The sequence below is a fragment of the Pelophylax lessonae genome (assembly GCF_965119305.1).
Source record: "Pelophylax lessonae genome assembly, chromosome: 3".
Classification (NCBI taxonomy): domain Eukaryota; kingdom Metazoa; phylum Chordata; class Amphibia; order Anura; family Ranidae; genus Pelophylax; species Pelophylax lessonae.
In genome coordinates, this window is record NC_138770.1 from 575,015,295 (window position 1) to 575,035,433 (window position 20,139).

General features: G+C 49.2%; 1 protein-coding gene across 1 annotated transcript in view; it reads right to left on the reverse strand.

Annotated features, from left to right (window-relative positions):
• The window catches only part of USP34 (ubiquitin specific peptidase 34), a 600,284-nt gene that overhangs the window by 291,477 nt on the left and 288,668 nt on the right, over window positions 1–20,139 (reverse strand). Inside the window, exon 33 of the mRNA XM_082250967.1 lies at window positions 13,578–13,778. Coding sequence (XP_082107093.1) covers window positions 13,578–13,778 — 201 coding nt within the window. The remainder of the gene's footprint in view (window positions 1–13,577; window positions 13,779–20,139) is intronic.

A 20,139-nucleotide genomic window follows, 5' to 3' on the forward strand; every position in this document is an offset into this window, starting at 1 on the left:
GGGGGCTTATTGTAATCTGGAAGCCCCCTTTGAAAAAGAAAGCAGCGTTGTGTAAATAAAAACAAGAGACCGTTTTTGATAAGTCCTTTATTGAAAATGAAGAACGTCCCGCATCGTAGTGCCAGTATATGTTCTTCCTCCGGTCTTCTCCCTCCAGTGAGGTGTTCTTCCTCCAGGCCTTCTCCCTCCACTGCTGTCTTTTCCACCACCAACCTGGTCCTCATACGACACTGGCTCCCGCCATTGTTTCATCTCCGATGTCTCCCAGTTCTTATATAGCCATGAGGGCATGGCTATCCAGTGACGTCATCACGACATGTCACAAGGGCGGAGTCGCCTGGTATAGTCACAGGATAGCCATGCCAACTGGCTATATAAGAACTGGCAGACATCAGAAATGACAATGGTGTGAGCCAGCATCGGTGGAGGACCGGTCGGTTGGCAGCAGAGAAGACAGCAGCTGAGGGGGAAGAAACGTTGGAGCTGCGACAGGGGACAGTCTAAATTTTTCAATAAAGCACTTGTCAAAAAACGTTTGTTGTTTTTATTTACACTACACTGCTTGTTTTTGGGGTGAATGGGTAGTGATACAATGTACCCCATACTCATTCACATTAGGGTGGGGGGAGCGCCAGGATCTGGGGGTCCCCTTGTTAAAGGGGACTTCCAGATTTGGATTAGCCACCTCCCCACAGACCCCCACAACCACCGCCCAGGGTTGTCAGGAAGAGGCCCTTGTCCCCATCGACATGCTCAGATAAGGGTCTGGTAAGAGGAGGGGGCAGGGGGAAACCACAGCGTTTTTTTTTTTTTTTCTTTTTTGGGGGGGGGGGGGGGGGGCATTGGGGTTTCCTCTTTAAGATCTATGGCAGACTCAAAGGGCCTGGTATGGTCAGGTCAAAGTCAGACCCTGTTCATTGAAGTCGCATAGAATTTGGACATTAAGTCGCAGGGCAAAGTAAGATCAGAAATCATCTGGCTTTCGTATCAGGGGAGTGTGAACCTGGCCTTATTAGTGGTGCTTCAAAGTGTCTTTAACGCCTCCATCTATGACAAAGCTTGCATAAAGCACATGAAGCTTTTGAGATGCTTTTATTAAGCTTTAGCTTCGCTTTGGAGAAATTGAGGGTATGCAATATATACACCTACACAGGGCTTCTGGCAAGCTTCATTAAAGTGAAATTAAAATCTTTTTTTTTTTTTTTTTCCTTTTAAACCGGTTATACTTCCCTCCTCTGTGCAGTTGGTTTTGCACAGAGCAGCCAGGATTCTCCTCTTCTCCGGTCCCTCGTTCCTGCTCCTGGTCCCTCCCTCCTACTGAGTGCCCCCACAGTAAGCAGCTTGATGTTGGGGCACGTGAGCCGAGCTGCAGCTCTGTGTGTCCATTCAGACATGGAGCTGCCATTCAGCCACGCACCTTCTCTTTCCTGTTTGGCAGCCGCAGGAGCCAATTGCGCCGCAGCTGTATCTCAGCCAATCAGGAGGGAGAGTCCCAGGACAGCCGAGGGACTCGTGGACACTGCTGGAGAGAGAGGGGGCACAGGTAAGTATTAGTGGATGCTTGTGGGCTACTACACACTGAAGGCTTTTTAGCTTAATGCATAGAATGCTTTAAGATAAAAAAATCTTCTTGACTTTACAACTACTTTAAAGCGTCCAAAAAACACACCACGAAGTATCGCAGAAGTACCAAAAACACAGCAAGAAAGAATGTTGAAGCGGTAGGCGCTTTAATGAGTGTTGAAGTCAAAGCAAGTGTAAATGAGCCTTAAAAGTATGACTAAAAGAAAGGAGGAAAAAAAAAAAGGCCTGAAGGAGAAGCCGGTCATATGGCCGGAGTACAATGGATAGCAACATCCACTCTCTCATTAACACTTGCTTCAACTTTAAACACACATTAAAGCGCATACCGCTTCAACATGCTTTTTTGATGCTTCTGCGATGCTTAAATAATTTAAGCAAAGTAAAGCAAACAACATCTGAACAGGACTGTAAGCTATAGAAAGTGAAAGCCAATTAGCGCAGTCACTAACACCACAACATACCATAATCTTTCTCGGACATAAATCTAATGTATATCAATCACAAGGAAATCAACATGCTCACAAATCTGTGAATCCTAAGTTGCTGCCCAGCACCGTTATCACTTCACCTATCTAAGATATGATGCAAGTAATGATGCAGCGCAACTAGAACTGTGTCTCTTAAAAAAAATAAATGGATTTTTAATTCATATTTACCTGTGAAATCCATTTCTTGAAGTACATCAGGGGACACAGAGCCATAAATTATAACATATGGGTTATATAGCCATCTACAGGTGAAGGACACTGGCAAACAATGAGAATTGATGACCCCCTATATAACTCCTCTCACACAGGAAGCACCTTAGTTTTGTAGCAAGCAATAAAAGACCCCCAAAGAATAAAGGAGGGACCTCTGTGTCCCGTGATGTACTTCAAGAAATTGATTTTACAGGTAAGTAGGAATTAAAAATCCATTTTTCTTTTCGTACATCAAGGGACACAGAGCCATAGCTCATGACATATGGGAAGTCCCAAAGCAACGCATCTGAGGGGAGAGGGACACCAAAAAATACTGCCATCTGACTCTTAACAGAAGGATTACACCACCACCTGCAGCACACTGCAGCCAAATGCAGACTCCTCCTGGGTCCCAACATCTACTCTATAGAAACAAGTGAACGTATGCACCGACGACCAGGTCGCGGCCTTGCAAATCTGAGCCATAGAGGCTTGACGGCGATGTACCCAAGAGGCACCTACTACTCTGGAAGAATGTGCCTTTACAGGAAAAGGTGGAACCTTTCCTACTAAACCATATGCCTGGAAAATAACCTGGAAAATCCAACAGGAAAGCGTAGATTTAGATGCTGCCATCCCCTTTCTGGGGCCTTCTGGCAGCACAAACAAGCTCTCGTCTTACGAATCTGAGCTGTTTCCTGCAAATAAAATTTAAGTGCTTGCATTACATCAAGAAAATGCAATCACTTTTCCTCCTGTGAGTGAGTATCTGGAAAAAAAGAAGGTAGTAGAATGTCCTGATTCAAATGAAAGGCAGACACTACACCTTGGGCAAAAAAGCTGGGTGAGGACGTAAAATAACTATCTCCTATCTTGATAAAATATCAAGAATGGCTCTTTACAAGAAAAAGCTGCTAGCTCTGATACCCTTCTAGCAGAAGTTATCGCAATCAAAAAACTGAATTTTTGTAAAATCTTACCTGTAAAATTCCTTTCTCTGAGTCCTCCGACAGTCGCCGCCTCCTCTAAGTCATCACTATTGGGTATTGTCCACCTATCCGTAGGAATAGCTAGGCATATAGACTTAGTCAAAAGACAAAAGGCATTAGCATATACACACCCACGGGGGCTGTCCCATCTGGTCAATACCCCCCTGCATCACCACTCCCAACTCAGTTTGGTAGCATAGCAGTAGGTAATAAGAACCCCAAAAGAGGGGCGGGGCGGCGACTGTCGGAGGAGGAGAATTTTACAGGTAAGATTTTACAAAAATTCAGTTTTCTCTTACGTCCTCCGACAGTCGCCGCCTCCTCTAAGTCATCACTATTGGGATGTCCCAAAGCAGTATAGACATGAGGGGTGGGAGACGCAACCGTAGAAAAGGCAATGCAGTACCCACATCAGAGAAAGGAATCTTACATGCACCGTAAGAACCAACTGGGCAACAGAAAAAAACAATGCTCAACAGGAGCAACAGCCCAGGAAAGCAAATGCCAACAGCCAGGGACCCAGAGAAAAAAATCAAGGGTCCATCATGGCACAGCCGCACTGAGAACTTTGCGGCCAAAAGAAGCATCAGCCGATGCCAGAACGTCTACTTTGTAGAACTTGGAAAAAGTGTGCACCGACAACCAAGTCGCCGCCTTGCACACCTGGGCCACCGAGGCCCGATGCCAACAGGCCCAGGAAGTACTCAAAGACCTGGTAGAGTGCGCCTTAACAGGGAAGGGCGGAACCCGTTCCTTCAAGGCATAGGCCTGCTCAATGGTCTGTCTGATCCACTTGGCAATAGTCGCTGCCGATGCAGCCATGCCCCTGGCTGGGTGCATCGGCAGCGACTATTGCCAAGTGGATCAGACAGATCCCTCAGGAAGAACAAAGAGAGAGTCCGCCTTCCGAAAGGATTCCGTAGAATTCAGGTAAACCTTGATCGCCCTGACAACATCCAAGGAATGCAAAGCAATCTCCTTAGGATGCTTAGGCTTTGTACAAAGCGAAGGCAAGACAATTTCCTCATTAAGGTGGAACTCAGTGATCACCTTGGGAAGAAAGGACGGGGGTGTTCTCAACACCACCTAATCCTTGTGAATTATCAAGTAAGGGGAGCGGCAAGACAACGCCGCCAGCTCCGACACTCTGCGAGCCGAAGTGATCGCCACAAGAAAGGCAACCTTTTTCGACAGCAGAGGCAATGATATCTCCCTGATATTTTCAAAAGGAGCACGCTGCAATGCGGACAGGACCAAGTTCAAGTCCCATGGAGGTAAAGGCTCCTTCCTAGGAGGAGCCAAATGTCGCACACCTTGAATGAATGTGTGCACCAAGGAATGAGACGCCACAGGGCATTGGAAAAGGACCGCCAGTGCTGACACCTGGCCCTTTATAGTGGCTAGCGCCAGGCGCTGATCCACTCCAGACTGGAGGAAAGCCAAGATTCTCGACACCGAGTAAGAACGAGGGGAAAACCCCCTGGACTCACACCAGGTGAAGTAGGCTTTCCAGGTACGGTAATAGATCTTACCAGAGGAAGATTTCCTAGCCTTGATCAGGGTAGGGATAACCTCAGAAGATAGACCCTTGTCCTTCAAGACCTGGGTCTCAACAGCCAGGCCGTTAAAGCCAGCGACTGTAAAGCAGGATGGAAGATCGGACCCTGAGACAGTAGATCTTCCCGCAGCGGCAGGCGCCATGGAGGCGCCACTGCCAGGTGAACAACGTCGGCGTACCAAGACCTGCGAGGCCAGTCCGGCGCCACCAGAATCACCATGTGCGGTTCCGAGACCAATCTGCGAAGGAACCGGGATAGTAACTGAATCGGAGGAAAGGCGTACATCAGACGATACTGATGCCAAGGGGCCACCAACGCATCCGAGGCGTCCGCCAACGGGTCGCGCATTCTTGCCACGAACCTTTCCACCTTTCGGTTTAGCCGGGATGCGAACAGATCCACGTCTGGGGATCCCCACTTCGCACACAGCATCTGAAAGACCTCCGGGTGTAGGGACCATTCCCCCTGGTCCAGGGTCTGGCGGCTCAGATAGTCTGCCTGCCAATTCTCCACACCCGGGAATGTGAACTGCCGAAATCGCCGGGACATGAGTCTCGGCCCAAGACAGGATGTCGGTCACCTACGGGGCTGCTCGAGCACTCCTGGTGCCCCCCTGGTGGTTGATGTAAGCCACCGCGGTAGCATTGTCTGTCTGTACGCAAACAGGCAGGCCCTGGAGACGGTCCGACCACTGGAAGAGACAGAGTTTTATCGCTCGTAGTTCCAGCACATTTTTCGAGAGGGAGGATTCCTCCTCCGACTAAGTGCCCTGGGCAGACAGGGTGCCCAGGACTCCACCCCAGCCCGACAGGCTGGCGTCCGTGGTAACCACCGTCCACACCAACGGGCGGAAGGACTTGCCTTCCACCACCGACGGGGACTGGATCCACCACAGAAGAGTCAATCTGGTCCGGCGACTCAAGGAGACCTCCAGATCCAAGGACTGAGGAAGTCTGTCCCACCTGGCCAGGATCTCCGTCTGGAGAGCCCTTGTGTGGAACTGGGCAAAGGGAATCGGCTCGAAGGCCGACACCATCAAACCCAGGCCCCGAATGCAGGCCCTGAGTGACGAGGACGGATTGTCCCTGAGGGACCGGATTTCGTCCCGCAAAGTCCGGAGCTTGTCCTCCGGCAAGAATACCTTTGCCTGAGCAGAGTCCAGAACCATTTCCAGATAGGGAAGGCGAAGCGACGGAGACAACGCTGATTTTTGAACGTTGATGGTCCACCCGAACTCCTGGAGCGTCTGTACCGTGATGGACAGATCGCGCACAAGGTCCTGACTGGCACGCGATCTCAGAAGCAGATCGTCCAGGTACCCCAGGACCGCAATGCCCTGGGCCTGCAGCAGGCCCAGAACCGGTGCCAACACCTTGGTAAAAACCCTGGGTGCCGAAGCGAGACCGAACGGTAACGCCACAAACTGGTAGTGGTCCTCTGCGATAGCGAACCGAAGGTAGGGCTGATGACCCTCGAAAATGGGGATGTGCAGGTACGCATCCTTCAGATCTATCGAAGCCAGGAATTCTCCTGGACTCAAGGAGGCCACAACCGAACGGAGAGACTCCATTCGAAACTTCCGAACGCGCACAAAGCGGTTCAGCGCTTTCAGGTCCAGAATAGGACGCACTTTGCCCTCCTTCCTGGGCACAGTGAACAGATTCGAATAAAACCCCCGAAACTTGTCCCGATGAGGCACCGGGACAATCACCCCCTGAGCAAGCATGTCCTGCACCGCTTGATGCAAGTCCTGCAGACGCCCCGGAAGCAAATGGAGATTGGAGGAAAAGAATCTGTCCGCCGGCCTGGAAAGGAATTCGATCTTGTAACCTGATCGAACGATTTCCTGGACCCACCTGTCCGAGATCCGGAGCAGCCAAGGTTGGAGGAAACTGCGCAAACGTCCCCCCACCCCAGAAATGGGTGAGGGCGCCCCTTCAGGCAGAGGCGGAGTATCCCGCCGAATCGGCATTGCCGGTCTTCTGCTTACCCGCCCAGGGTTTCTTCTGGTTGCCCTGGGCCTTGTAGGGCTTGCCCTTGGATTGGTTCCGAAAGGCACGAAAGGACCCCTGACTTGGGCGCAGAACCCCGCTAGCCACGGAAAGACTTGTTCTTCGGGTTCTGGGGTAGCATAGTGCTCTTACCCCCCGTGACGCCCTTCACCAGGGTATCCAACGCCTCGCCAAAAAGGCGAGAACCAGCATAGGGAAAATCAGCAACAGTTTTCCGCGAGGACTGGTCGGCCGACCAGCTCTTCAGCCATATCAGTCGCCGGTTAAGTACCGCGACACTCGAGAGGCGAGCCACCAAGGGGGCCTCATTAAGGGCTGCATCACACAGATACATGACTCCTTGATGGATCTGGTGCACCATTTCCAGTAGTGCAGGCGGCACGTCATCGGACACTAGGTTGCTTCTAAGCACCTTAATCCAATCAGCCACCGCCTGAGCCAACATAACGGACGTGAAAACGGGTTTGAGCAACGAACCCGCCACCGTATAGGAATGGCGGGCTAGAGACTCCAACCGCCGGTCCGTGGGATCCCGGAAAACCGGGGTATCCTCAGTAGGAACCAAGGTAGCCTTGTTCAGCACGGCCACAGTGTGATCTACCTGTGGAGGCACACACCATCGTGATTCCGTAGCCGGAGCAAAAGGATAAAGTAATTTGAACCGACTAGGTACCAGGAATGGACGTTTTAACGTGCGCCACATTTCATTAACAGTGTAATGGATTTCCGCTGGGCAGGGAAAAACCTGCGCAGACTTGCGGGTCCTGTGCGTCCCAAATGAGGACACAACGCCCGGAGGACAGGGCTCATCCTCTAAATGTAAGGTTTCCTAACAGAAACAATCAACTCATCCATGGTCGCCCGTTCTTCAGGTGACCCTGGGGAGGATGTATCAACACCCTCCACCTCAGCCTCCCCCTCAGACCCCGGGGGGTCTAAGGATGAGCGGGACCCTGAAAAGGGCACGCTCGCAGCAGCAGCCATATCCCCATCTGAATCAGAAGACAGACAGAGACAGCCTTGGCCATTTTCTCGCAGCCCGTTCAGAAATCAGCATTTCCATATTTGCCACTAAAGTCGCAACTACAGCAGCCAGATCAGGTCGCAGCGGGGCCACAGGAGAACTGGGGCCCCCCACTAAAGCTGGAGGAAACTTGCTTTCCTGAGAATCCATGGCTCGAGATAATAAAAAAACTACAGTGTAAAAAAATAGTGTACTGTCCCCTTAAATAGCGCTGCGGAGTGCGCAGCCCACCGCTACCGTCACAGCTGTGAAGACCCCCAAAAGTGGCTATTCCTGATTGCTAGGCAAACTAAAACTGAGTTGGGAGTGGTGATGCAAGGGGGTATTGACCAGATGGGACAGCCCCCGTGGGTGTGTATATGCTAATGCCTTTTGTCTTTTGACTAAGTCTATATGCCTAGCTATTCCTACGGATAGGTGGACAATACCCAATAGTGATGACTTAGAGGAGGCGGCGACTGTCGGAGGACGCAAGAGAAATTCCAGTTTCTTGGTCAAAAAAACCAGGGGAACCTGCCCCAGAGGTTCAAAAGGCTGTTTTTGCAAAACTGCCAACACCAAATTTAGGTCCCAAGGACACAACAGTGGCTTCACTGGTGGACTGGAAGCAAATGCAATATTCCCCGGACGAAGGTCTGAACCAACGAATGGGAAGCGATTGGTTCCTGGAAAAAAAACGATAAAGCTGAAATCTGTCCTTTAATCGTGCTCAGGGCTAATTTCATATCTACCCCTGCTTGCAGGAAGGATAGAATTCTCCTGATAATATATGTGCAGGGATTCCATATCCTGGCTTCACACCAGGCAATGTAGGATTTCCAGACCCTGTATTAAATATTTCTAGAGACTGTTTTCCTGGCGTTTATTAGTGTATGAACTGCGGGGCCAGACACACCCTGCTCTTCTCTAAGATAAAGGCTTCATGTAACAATCCTACAGGCTCACCTGAGTCAGAGGACTGCTGGCCGGAGGTATGAGTGGAGCCCAGTGGCAAGGACCGCAGGCCGATAGTAGGTGCAGGAAGTCTGGCAGAGGCTTGGTCAGATAATCCGGGTTGGCTACGGTGGTAGCAGTGATGGATGCCGGATGGACACCAGGTAGTACTCTGCTGAGGACACGGGTTCACCTGAGGTGCGGAAACTAAGTGATAGCTGGTTTTCACTAGAGCCCCTGATGGTGGGGATAGACTGCGTTGCAAGCTAACACCAGGACGCGGTCCTCAGGATCACCCAGCCAGGCAGAGTGCAGGTTTGGTCCGAAGGCGGAGAAGCAAACAAGGGATAACCAGAGAGAAGTCAGACGAGCCAAAGGTCGGGGCGGGCAGCAGTAAGCGTGGTCAGACAATCCGGATCAGCAACAGAGGTAGCAGTTCAGTAGGTAGGGACAAAGCAGAAGAGTAGTCGGTAGTCAATTCCTGGTCAGCGTTGGATTTGTGGTAGTAGATAGAGCAGCAGATGAGGAGAAGCTTGATCAGGGCTCAGGAGCTCAATAATCAGCAAGCTTGAGTGCACGGGGCTGGACTTATATAGCGAAGTACCAGGTGTCAGGAATCAAGGGTGATGAGCAAGGCTTGGCAAGACTAAGGTTGAATAATAGGCTTCAGGGAGGAATGTTCAGGGAGGAAAGTCCAGAGAGGACGGTAGCCTAGTAAGCAGGGCTACCGCCTGGGATGTGGCTGGTCACGGGTTCGAATCCCGACACTTCAATAGCAAAGCCGTCAAATTTAGAGACTGTATAGCAGGGTGGAATATAGGACCTTGAGAGAGCAAGTCCGGACACAGTGGAAGGACCCAGGGCCTCGTCACTGCCAAACTCAAGATTTATGCATAACAAATGCTCCTCGGCAAAGCCAGAGCTACCAGAAATACTGGTTTCCCCTCCAGCTGGATCCTGCGCAACAAAACGAGATATCAGCTGTACTGGAGGAAAGCATAGATCAGGGAACACTCCTCCCAAGGTGTCACCAAAGAATCCACTCCGACTGCGAGTGGATCCCTGGTCCTAGACACAAATCTCTCCAATTTGTTTTTGAACCTGGATGCCAACAGATCTATGTCTGGGACCCCCCCGCGTAAGCAGATCAATTGAAAAATCTCAGGATGTAAAGACCATTCCCCCGGAAACATCTGTTGACTGCTCAAGAAATCTGCCTCCCAGTTCTTTATTCCTTGAATGACCACTGCTGTCAGACATGGCACAAACTTCTCTAACCAAGTCAGGATAATATCCACCTCTTTGTGGGCTGATCGACTCCTTGTGCATCCCTGATGGTTGACATAAGCCACGGCCGGATTGCACCCTGACAGGGTTACCCTGAAGTCTGGGCGTCTAGAACTTAAGAGCCTGACTGACCGCACGAATTTCCAAAATGTTGATGGGGAGACGACTCTCTACCCAAGACCATTTCCCCTGGATAGTGGCTTCATCTAGAACCGCTCCCCAGTAGGAGAGACTGGCATCTGTAGTCACCACCTTCCAGGTCACTGGAAGAAAGAAAGGATTTCCCCTTTTCTAGATTTCTGGTCAACAACCACCAATTTTGTCATACTCTTGGTAGCAGAGATATGAACCGGTTCAAGGACAGAATGTTTCCATTTCATGCAGACAGAACATTGTTCTGCAAGGGTCTGGCATGGAATTGAGCATAGGGAATTGCCTCAAATGTGGACACCATCTTCCCCAGTAACAACATGCAAAGACGTATAGATTGATGTCTTACTATAGACAGAACCTGACCCTTTAGGTCTGAGACCCTTCTTGCTGGCAAGAATATCTTTGCCTGCACCGTGTCAACAAGAAGCTCCAGGTATTCCAGATGCTGGACTGGCTGTAATGCTGACTTTGCCAAGTTCAGAATCCAACCCAGACATTTCAAAAAAATGTACAGTCTGAAGGATATTTTGGCTTAGAGCCGACGCGATCGTTTAGTAATAGATCGTCCAGATATCCTATTATCGATATCCCTCGGGACCTTAGAACAACCAATATTGGAGCTAGGATCTTTGTGAACACTCTTGGTGCTGTGGCCAACCTGAAAGGCAGGGCCACAAAGGGGAAATTATGGTTTCCAATCGCAAAAACGAAGGAGCCTTTGATGGGTCTTAAATATAGGCACATGAAAATATGCATCTTTTATGTCTATGGATGCTAGAAATTCCTCTTCCTGCGGGGAGGCTATGACTGAACGAATTGATTCCATGTGGAAAGAAAGAATGTTCAGAAACTGATTCAGCGCTTTGAAATCCAAAATAGGTCTCTCATCCCAGTTTGGTTTGTGGATTATGAATAGGTTGGAGTAAAAACCCTTGAACCTTTCATTCACTGGAACCTTGGTTATCACCCTCTAAGCTCTCCAATGCCTGAAATAGATCTTGCTTTTAGGGGATCTGTTGGTATACTTGACCTCACAAACCGAGGATGTGGGAACACCTGAAATTCCAGCTTGTATCCCTTTGAAATGGTGGAGACGACCCAGTTGCCTTGAATCAAGTCCACCCATACCCCTGAGAACTGCAGGAGCATTCCCCCCACCCAGAGTGGGGGTGCCCCTTCACTGAGAGGGATTAGAGGAAGACTTGTCTAATTTTTGGGCCCAAGGCTTTTTCTGAAATTGCCCCAAAGGCTTGGGTTCAGGTCAGGGTCAGGCTTGAGGCCGTCAGCACTGCCTGGAACTGGAAGCACTGGTAATGTGTGCGCTGGAGATCTTAAAGGAAGGACGCCTGCTCTTCCTCTTTACAGGTAGCAACGCACTCCTCTTCTTCCCCACTTTTATTTTTTCATCATTTGAGACCCACTTTTAAGTTCAATCTTTGTTTATTGAAAAAGAAGGAGAAAAAACTTTTGTTTTACATAGCAGAAAACGAGAATAAAGAAAACATACAGATAGGTCAATCACAGTATACATCAGTAGTCAGTAAAGGAGCATGCCTCACATTAAAACTTCCAGGTCCACAAGGGCCCAAGTGGAGATAGGTGGTATAGGAGAACCTATCATATCCCAGGAGGGTATATGTCAGCTGTGGCAGAGAAACAAATAACAACAATGGTAGAAAACTCGCTATGGCAAGTATCAAAACAAGAGAGGTAATCAAGTATTGAGGGGAGACCCACTTTAAGAGACACCATTTTACTTGAACTGCATCAGGACTGTGCGTTAAACATTTTATTTACTGTCAGCTGTTTTATTGGCTTTCAGAGTGTTTTAGGGCTCCGTTAACATCTAGACGTTGCTTTTTTTACATGCATTTTTCAGGCTTTTTTTCGGGGTAATTCACAGGCATTTTTGCAGAGTTTTTGTGCAGGCATTTTTAGGTTGACAAGTGACCAATGAAAAAAAATAAAAACGCCTGTAATCTGACAAATAAGAAGCTCATTTACTTTTTTGAGCGATGGGCATTTTGCTTAAGGCAACAGAATGCTCAGATGTGAACAGGGGCCATTGAAATTAATGGGAATGGTCTTGTTGGGTGTTTTTGAGAGCTGAGGCTAAGTGCCGGTTCACACTTCAATGATGTCAGCCTCGCATGTGATTTGCAGCGCACTGCTCTGCAAATCACGTGATGTCTGCGCGTTGCAAGTTCAGCCATACAGATTGCATGGCTGAATTCACATAGCATTCGGACCAAAGTCGCGCCAGTATCGGATCGCATGGGTGTTCACACCTATGCGATTCGATTCATGTCCGAACTGACAGTTCGCACTGGGATATGCAAACTGATCTGGGGGTGTTAACTGCATATTGACACCCCCAGCGATTCGCATATGGCAGTGTGAAATGCCTGCAAGTCGAGTGCAATGCGGGAACCCACAGTGGATTTGCAGGGTTCCTGCATCGCATATGGGTGAAATGGCACTTAGAGCAGAATACACCCAAATGTGAATGGAACCCTAAAAAACATGTCCAATGCCATGTTTTGAAGCAAGTGTAAACAAGCCCTTAGTGAGTCAGCACACTGCAACATATTAGTTTCAGGTCAGGACTGGTTGTATGGCTACCAAGGCACTCCCTCATTAAGACGATGCTTAGGCTCAAACACCGCCACATGATCGCCCATATTTGGATGACACGTTTTTATGACGAAACCCATCCTTGGTGGACTATCAGGAGACACTGTTACTTTGCACTGAATAAGCTCTTTAAAGTAACTTGTGCCTCCATTGTCACATTTTACATACTTGCTTTGTTATTGTTTTCATTTTTAGAATAAATATGTAGGAGCTTTCAGCAGACAAGAGTTGACCTTTTAAAAACTGAGGAGAAAAGACAGAGGTCATTGTTGTCAATGAGTCGGCTCACTTAGATTTGCATTGCAAGAGGGAGTAGGGTGCAAGCATTGCATGGCACTGCACAACAGGAGATGCTTTGGTAATCAAGTCATTCTTAGCACATTGAAATGAAACAAAAAGCATCTCGTGTAAAATACCCATCTTTGGTTTTAGCCTTCAACCCCATCAATAAAATTATAATCTAGATCTTAATGCTACTTTTCTATCTTCCTTTTAGCACGAGTGTTAAGAGCTGTCAGTCTTGAACCTAGTAAGATTGGTAAGCTAACTACAGTTCTGTAAATTTACACTGTATGGCGTTGTTTAACTATAACCTGTGTTTAGGGGTGAAAGAAAATAATGTGCAAAGTCAATCACTACATATACATGTTCTTCAGAAATAATGCAATCACCCTGACTAAAATCTTCATAAATCAAGAAGAGAATGTATGTAAATTATTTACCTCTGTTAAACGAGGTATATGGAGGCCTTTTGAATGATCTGCACCAGACTTTCTCGATTTTCCAGGCCAGGCTCTTTTCCTGTGGCTCTCTGCTAATCCCGACCAAGCAAAGACATCATGATATGCCAGATCCAGATCAGCCGGGTCCACAGCAAACTGACAGATCAACTTTAACAAACATGCTAAGCAGTCCAGCTGCCACTGTGGAGGCACAGAGCAAAATTTAATTAGACTAAGCTTTTTTTTTTTTCTTTACTTTACTTAAATATGACAAGCTTTCATCATTCATTTTAACAGCTCTCCATTTTGAAAATATATGATGCTCTTACTTTAAAATAAGAGCTGTTTTTAAAGTACAATTAAACCCAAGAACCAAAAAACTGAATTTTTGTAAAATCTTACCGTAAAATTCCTTTCTCTGAGTCCTCCGACAGTCGCCGCCCCTTCATAATCTTCACCAAAGGGTAATTGACCTTTGCTCCGCAGGAGTAGCTAGGCAACAAGATTTGTTAATATCAAAGCTTTTAGCATATCACACCCCTAGGGGGCGGTCCCCTCAGTCAATACCTCCCTGCTTCCAGCATTCTCAACTCAGTTTTGGTAGCATAGCAGTAGAGTACATAAACAAACCCCAAAAGAGGGGCGGGGGCGGCGACTGTCGGGAGGACTCAGAGAAAGGAATTTTATGGTAAGATTTTACAAAAATTCCGTTTTCTCTTACGTCCTCCGACAGTCGCCGCCCCTTCATAATCTTCACCAATGGGACGTCCCAGAGCAGTGTAGACATGAGGGGTGGGAAAAAAACGCAGCCGCGCATAAAGCAACGCAGTACCCACATCAGAGAAAGGAACCTTACCAAGGTAAGAGAACCAACCTGGCAACAGGAAAACGTGCTCAACAGGAGCAACAACCCAGGAAGAACAAGTAACCCAGGGGTAAAAACACCCCAACAGCCAAGGGCCCAAACAAGGGACCCTAAGGCACTGCCGCACTAAGAACTTTACGGCCAAAGGAAGCATCTGCCGATGCCTGAACATCCACTTTGTAAAATTTGGAGAAGGTGTGAACGGACGACCAAGTCGCCGCCTTACACACCTGGGCCACAGAAGCCTGATGACGAAAGGCCCAAGACGTACTCAGAGATCTGGTAGAGTGCGCCTTCACAGGGAAAGGAGGAACCTTCCCCCTCAAAGCATAGGCTTGCACAATCGTCTGTCTGATCCATTTGGCGATGGTAGCAGCCGACGTCGCCATGCCCTTCCGAGGTCCCTCTGGAAGAACGAATAGGGAATCCGACTTGCGAAAGGACTTAGTCGATGACAGGTAAACCCTGATCGCCAGAACATCATCCAAGGCATGCAAAGCCACCTCCTTCGGATGCTTAGGCTTCGCGCAAAGCGAAGGCAAGACAATGTCCTCATTCAGGTGAAACTACGAGATCCTTTTCGGAAGAAAAGATGGGTTAGGTCGCAAGACCACCTTATCCTTGTGAATCACCAGGTAGGGAGAGCTGCAGGACAAAGCCGCCAGCTCCGACACTCTGCGAGCCGAAGTGATCGCCACCAAAAAGGCAACCTTTTTGGACAACAGAGACAACGAGATCTCCCTGATCTTTTCAAAGGGAGCCTGTTGTAACATGGACAGAACCAAGTTCAAGTCCCATGGAGGCAAAGGTTCCCTCCTAGGAGGGGCCAAATGTCGCACCCCCTGAACAAAGGTGCTAACCAATGAATTAGACGCCACAGGGCGTTGAAAAAGAACGGCCAGCGCAGAAATCTGACCCTTGTGGCCAGCGCCAAATGCTGGTCCACTCCAGTTTGGAGGAAAACCAACACTCTCGACACTGAGTATGAGCGAGGGGAATACCCCCTGGACTCACACCAGGCAAAGTACGCTTTCCAAGTACGGTAGTAAATTTTTCCCGAAGAGGCTTTTCTAGCCTTGATCAAAGTGGGAATGACCTCAGGGGAGAGACCCCTATCCTTCAGGACCTGGCTTTCAACAGCCAGGCCGTTAAAGCCAGCGACGGTAAAGCAGGATGGAATATCGGCCCTTGAGACAGAAGGTCTTCCCGAAGCAGCAGGCGCCACGGAGCGTCGACTGCCAGATTTACGAGGTCTGCGTACCAAGACCGGCGAGGCCAGTCCGGTGCCACCAGAATCACCGTGTGCGGTTCCGAGGCCAATCTGCGAAGCAGCCTGGACAGCAGCTGAATCGGTGGAAAGGCATACATCAGACGATGCTGATGCCAGGGCGCCACTAACGTGTCTGCCTGAGGATCGCGCGTCCTTGCCACGAACCTTTCCACCTTGTTGTTTAGACGAGACGCGAACAGGTCCACATACGGAATACCCCACTTCGCGCACAACTTCTGGAAGACATCCGGGTGAAGGGACCACTCCCCCTGGTCCAGGGTCTGGCGACTCAGATAGTCCGCCTGCCAGTTCTCCACCCCCGGAATGTGCACAGCCGTTATCGCTGGGACGTGCGTCTCGGCCCACAACAGAATGCCGTTTACTTCCCAAGCACTCCTGGTGCCCCCTTGATGGTTGATGTAGGCCACCGCTGTGGCATTGTCCGTCTGAACCCGAACCGGACGGCCCTGAAGCCGTTCCGACCAATGCAGAAGGCAAAGTTTTATCGCTCGCAATTCCAGAATGTTGATCGGAAAGGGAGGATTCCTCCTCCGACCAAGTTCCCTGGGCGGACAGAACGCCCAGAACACCACCCCAGCCCGACAGGCTGGCATCCGTGGTGATCACCGTCCACGACAAAGGACTTGCCCCCCGACACCGCCGGGGACTGGAGCCACCACAAAAGACCCCTTCGGGTGTGGCGGCTCAACGAAAGCTGCCGATCCAGAGATTGCGGACGCCCGTCCCACTTGGCCAGGATCTCCGCCTGAAGACCCCGCGTGTGAAACTGGGCGAAGGGAATCGCCTCAAAAGCCGAGACCATTAGACCTAGACATCTCATACATGTCCGGAGGGACGAGCACTGAGTGTCCCTGAGGGACCTGACCTCGTCCTGAAGTGTCCGGAGCTTGTCTTCCGGCAGGAAGACCTTCGCTTGAGCAGAGTCCAGGATCATCCCCAGGTAGGGAAGACGAACCGACGGACACAACGTTGATTTTGGAAAATTTATCGTCCAACCAAACTCCTGCAGAGTCTGCATCGTGGTGGACAGGTCGTTCACCAGGCCCTGACTGGTCGCAGACCGAAGCAAGATATCGTTCAGATATCCCAAGACAGAGACGCCCTGGGCTCTCAATAAAGCCAGGACCGGTGCAAGCACCTTGGTGAAAACCCACGGAGCCGAAGCGAGACCAAAGGGTAACGCCACGTATTGGTAATGATCCTCCGCAATGGCGAATCGAAGGTACCTCTGGTGACCCTCGAAAATGGGGATGTGAAGGTACGCATCCGTCAGATCGATGGAGGCCATGAATTCCCCCTGACTCAGGGCAGCCACCACTGAGCGCAGGGATTCCATGCGGAACTTGCGAACCCGCGCAAAGCGGTTCAGAGCTTTCAAGTCCAGAATCGGACGTACCTTGCCCTCCTTGCTGGGCACAGTGAACAGATTGGAGTAGAACCCCCGAAATCTGTCCCGATGAGGCACCGGAACCACCACTCCCTGGGCCCGCAGGTCACGCACCGCCAGGTGCAGATCCTGCAAACGTTCCGGAGACAGCTGAAGATTTGAGGGAAAAAATCTGCTCGCCAGCCGAGAGAGAAACTCGATCTTGTATCCAGATCGAACGATTACCTGAACCCACCTGCCCCGAATGCGGGCCAGCCAGGGTTGAAGAAAACCGAGCAAACGTCCCCCGACCCCAGAACCGGGTGAGGGCGCCCCTTCAGGCCGAATTGGCATGGGCAGCGGACCCGGACTGGCCGGACTTCTGCTTACCTGCCCACGGCTTCTTCTGGGAGCCTTGGCCCTTGAAGGGCTTGCCCTTGTATTGCGACCGAAAGGCGCGAAAGGACCCCTGAGAGGGCCTAAACGAGGTATTCTTCTTACCGCGAACAAACTTATTCTTGTGAGATTGGGGCATGAGAGTGCTCTTACCCCCAGAAATTCCCTTTATCAGAGTATCCAAAGACTCGCCAAAAAGGCGACATCCCGCGTAGGGAAGATTAGCTAGAGTCTTGCGAGAGGATTGGTCAACCGACCAACATTTCAGCCATATCAGGCGACGGTTCAACACCGCTACACTGGAGAGGCGTGCAGCCAAAGGGACTAAATCCAAGTCCGCATCGCACAAATACATGACACCCTGATGAATTTGATCTACCATAGCCAATGTTGTCGGCGGAGCAGAGTCAGCCACCAGGGTGCGCCTAAGCACCTGCGTCCAATCCGCAATAGCTTGGGCTGCCATAATGGAAGCAGGGATAAGGGGCACTGAGCAAGGAAATACAGGATAAGGAAGGTAAAAACCTGGAGAGAGCACACAGCTGCTGCCACCGATTGCTGTTCCAGTGAAAAAGGAAGTGATGCAATGACTGACCGCCCTATATAGCCTATGAAGGCTTCACAAACATGGCCGCTCGGCTGAGGGAATCTAGGCAATAAGAAAATGGCGCCGACATGTGCTTGCAGGAGCGATCGTGGATCGCCGCCACAGAAAGGCAGCTAACACAGGAATCTGACAGGGAGCTCAGCACTTACACAGACATGCGGGTCACACAGTCACAGACTGACAGGTCCCCACATAGAAATTTACTTACCATTCCGGATGGCGTGGGGAGCCTTCTCTAGCGACCAAACCGCTGTACTGAGGACAGGGAGTGTCGCAGCCAGGACGCAGTGGACTGCGGTGCGAAACCGCAAATGGCGTCCGGTGAGGTAGCCACCTCACAGGCAGCATCCCTGCATCAAACAGGGATGGGTCGTTCAATATGCCAGGGAAACCTGAGCTGAACGCTTGATGGCAGGCTGGGGAAACCCCTGGCTCTCAGCCCTGGGATCCAGGGTGGCCAGTCCGAGACCCAGCTCCGCATGATCATCTTCATCCGAAGAAAACTAAACAAATGCTGAGAAAAAAACAACTAAGTAAAAGAAAGAGAAAAATACTTGAAATAAAATCAAAAAGAGGATAGAAGGCTGAGACTGAAAGCCCCAGCACAGGAACAGCCAGCTACTCCTAAGCTAGGCAATTGAAAACTGAGTTGAGAATGCTGGAAGCAGGGAGGTATTGACTGAGGGGACCGTCCCCTAGGGGTGTGATATGCTAAAAGCTTTGATATTAACAAATCTGGTTGCCTAGCTACTCCTGCGGAGCAAAGGTCAATTACCCATTGGTGAAGATTATGAAGGGGCGGCGACTGTCGGAGGACATAAGAGAAATATATATTGCAGATTACCAGTCCTTAAATGTGGTGGCTACATTAGCTTCCTAAAGTGGCATTAAACAATTCAATTAGTCTACGAAAATTAGCCAAACAAATCCACTACTTAAACCTGCAATAGATTTTTAGTGAAATAATTTTTGCTGTGTTTTTCTGCCTCCTTGTAAAGTCCTCCATGAGCTCTCAAACCTTTCCTTTTCATTCTAATAGCAGGAATACACGGGTCGAATATCGACCTATTGTTCGATCGTCGAACAACGAAACCGCGTTCGTTGGTCAAAATCGTCGCCAACTTTAGCAATTGAAAAAAATCTTTCAAGAGCAAATCGATTTCGTATGTAGTATTGAGATTTCACGAACAAGTGGAAGTGATGTATTGTGCGTGTGACCTTGTAGCCACGCCCTTCCTCCCAGCACGAACGTTCCTATGCTCTTCGTTGACAGGGCCGTCATTGAAATCGCATAATTCACTGACTCTGTAGTGAAAGCATCTACGTGCGCTCAATGTGAATCTTCGTTGTATGTTCACGAACGTACGGTTGATATTTAATATGGATGAGGCCCCAGGATCAAACATTTGCATCAATGCACTTGGTGTTTTGGCCATCCATAAATATCGACAAAAGACCACTAGAAAGCGAGGAATTTGGACCAAACATTGGCTGCAGAAGCGGGATCAATATTCACATATTGAACTAATTTGAGAGTTTAAAGAAAATAATCAAAATGACTACAGGAACTACCTCAGGATGTCTGATGCCCGTTTCCAACAATTATCTGTGGTTGGTCCACATATTCGAAAGTAAGACACAGTTATGAGGGACTCCATCACTACTGAGCAAAGACTAATTGCCACCCTGAGGTTTTTAGCAACTGGAGGAAGCTTACAGGACCTAAAATACACTACCGGAATATCCTCTCAATCTCTAGGAAGGATTATGCCAGAGACTTGCTGTGCAATTATCAAGGTCCTTCAGAAGGAGTACATAAAGATAATATACTCTACTTTTATATTATAACATTCAATCCCTCGACATATGTCTTGTAATGTCTCGTAATGTATCATATTCTTTTATAAATTTCCTTTTTCCTTACTTATTTTTTTAAATTAATGTTATATGTAGGTGATAAGCATCAACGTTTTGTAGATGTAAAAGACATATTTTCAACATTATAATAATTTTATTTGTTTTAATGCATCCACAGAT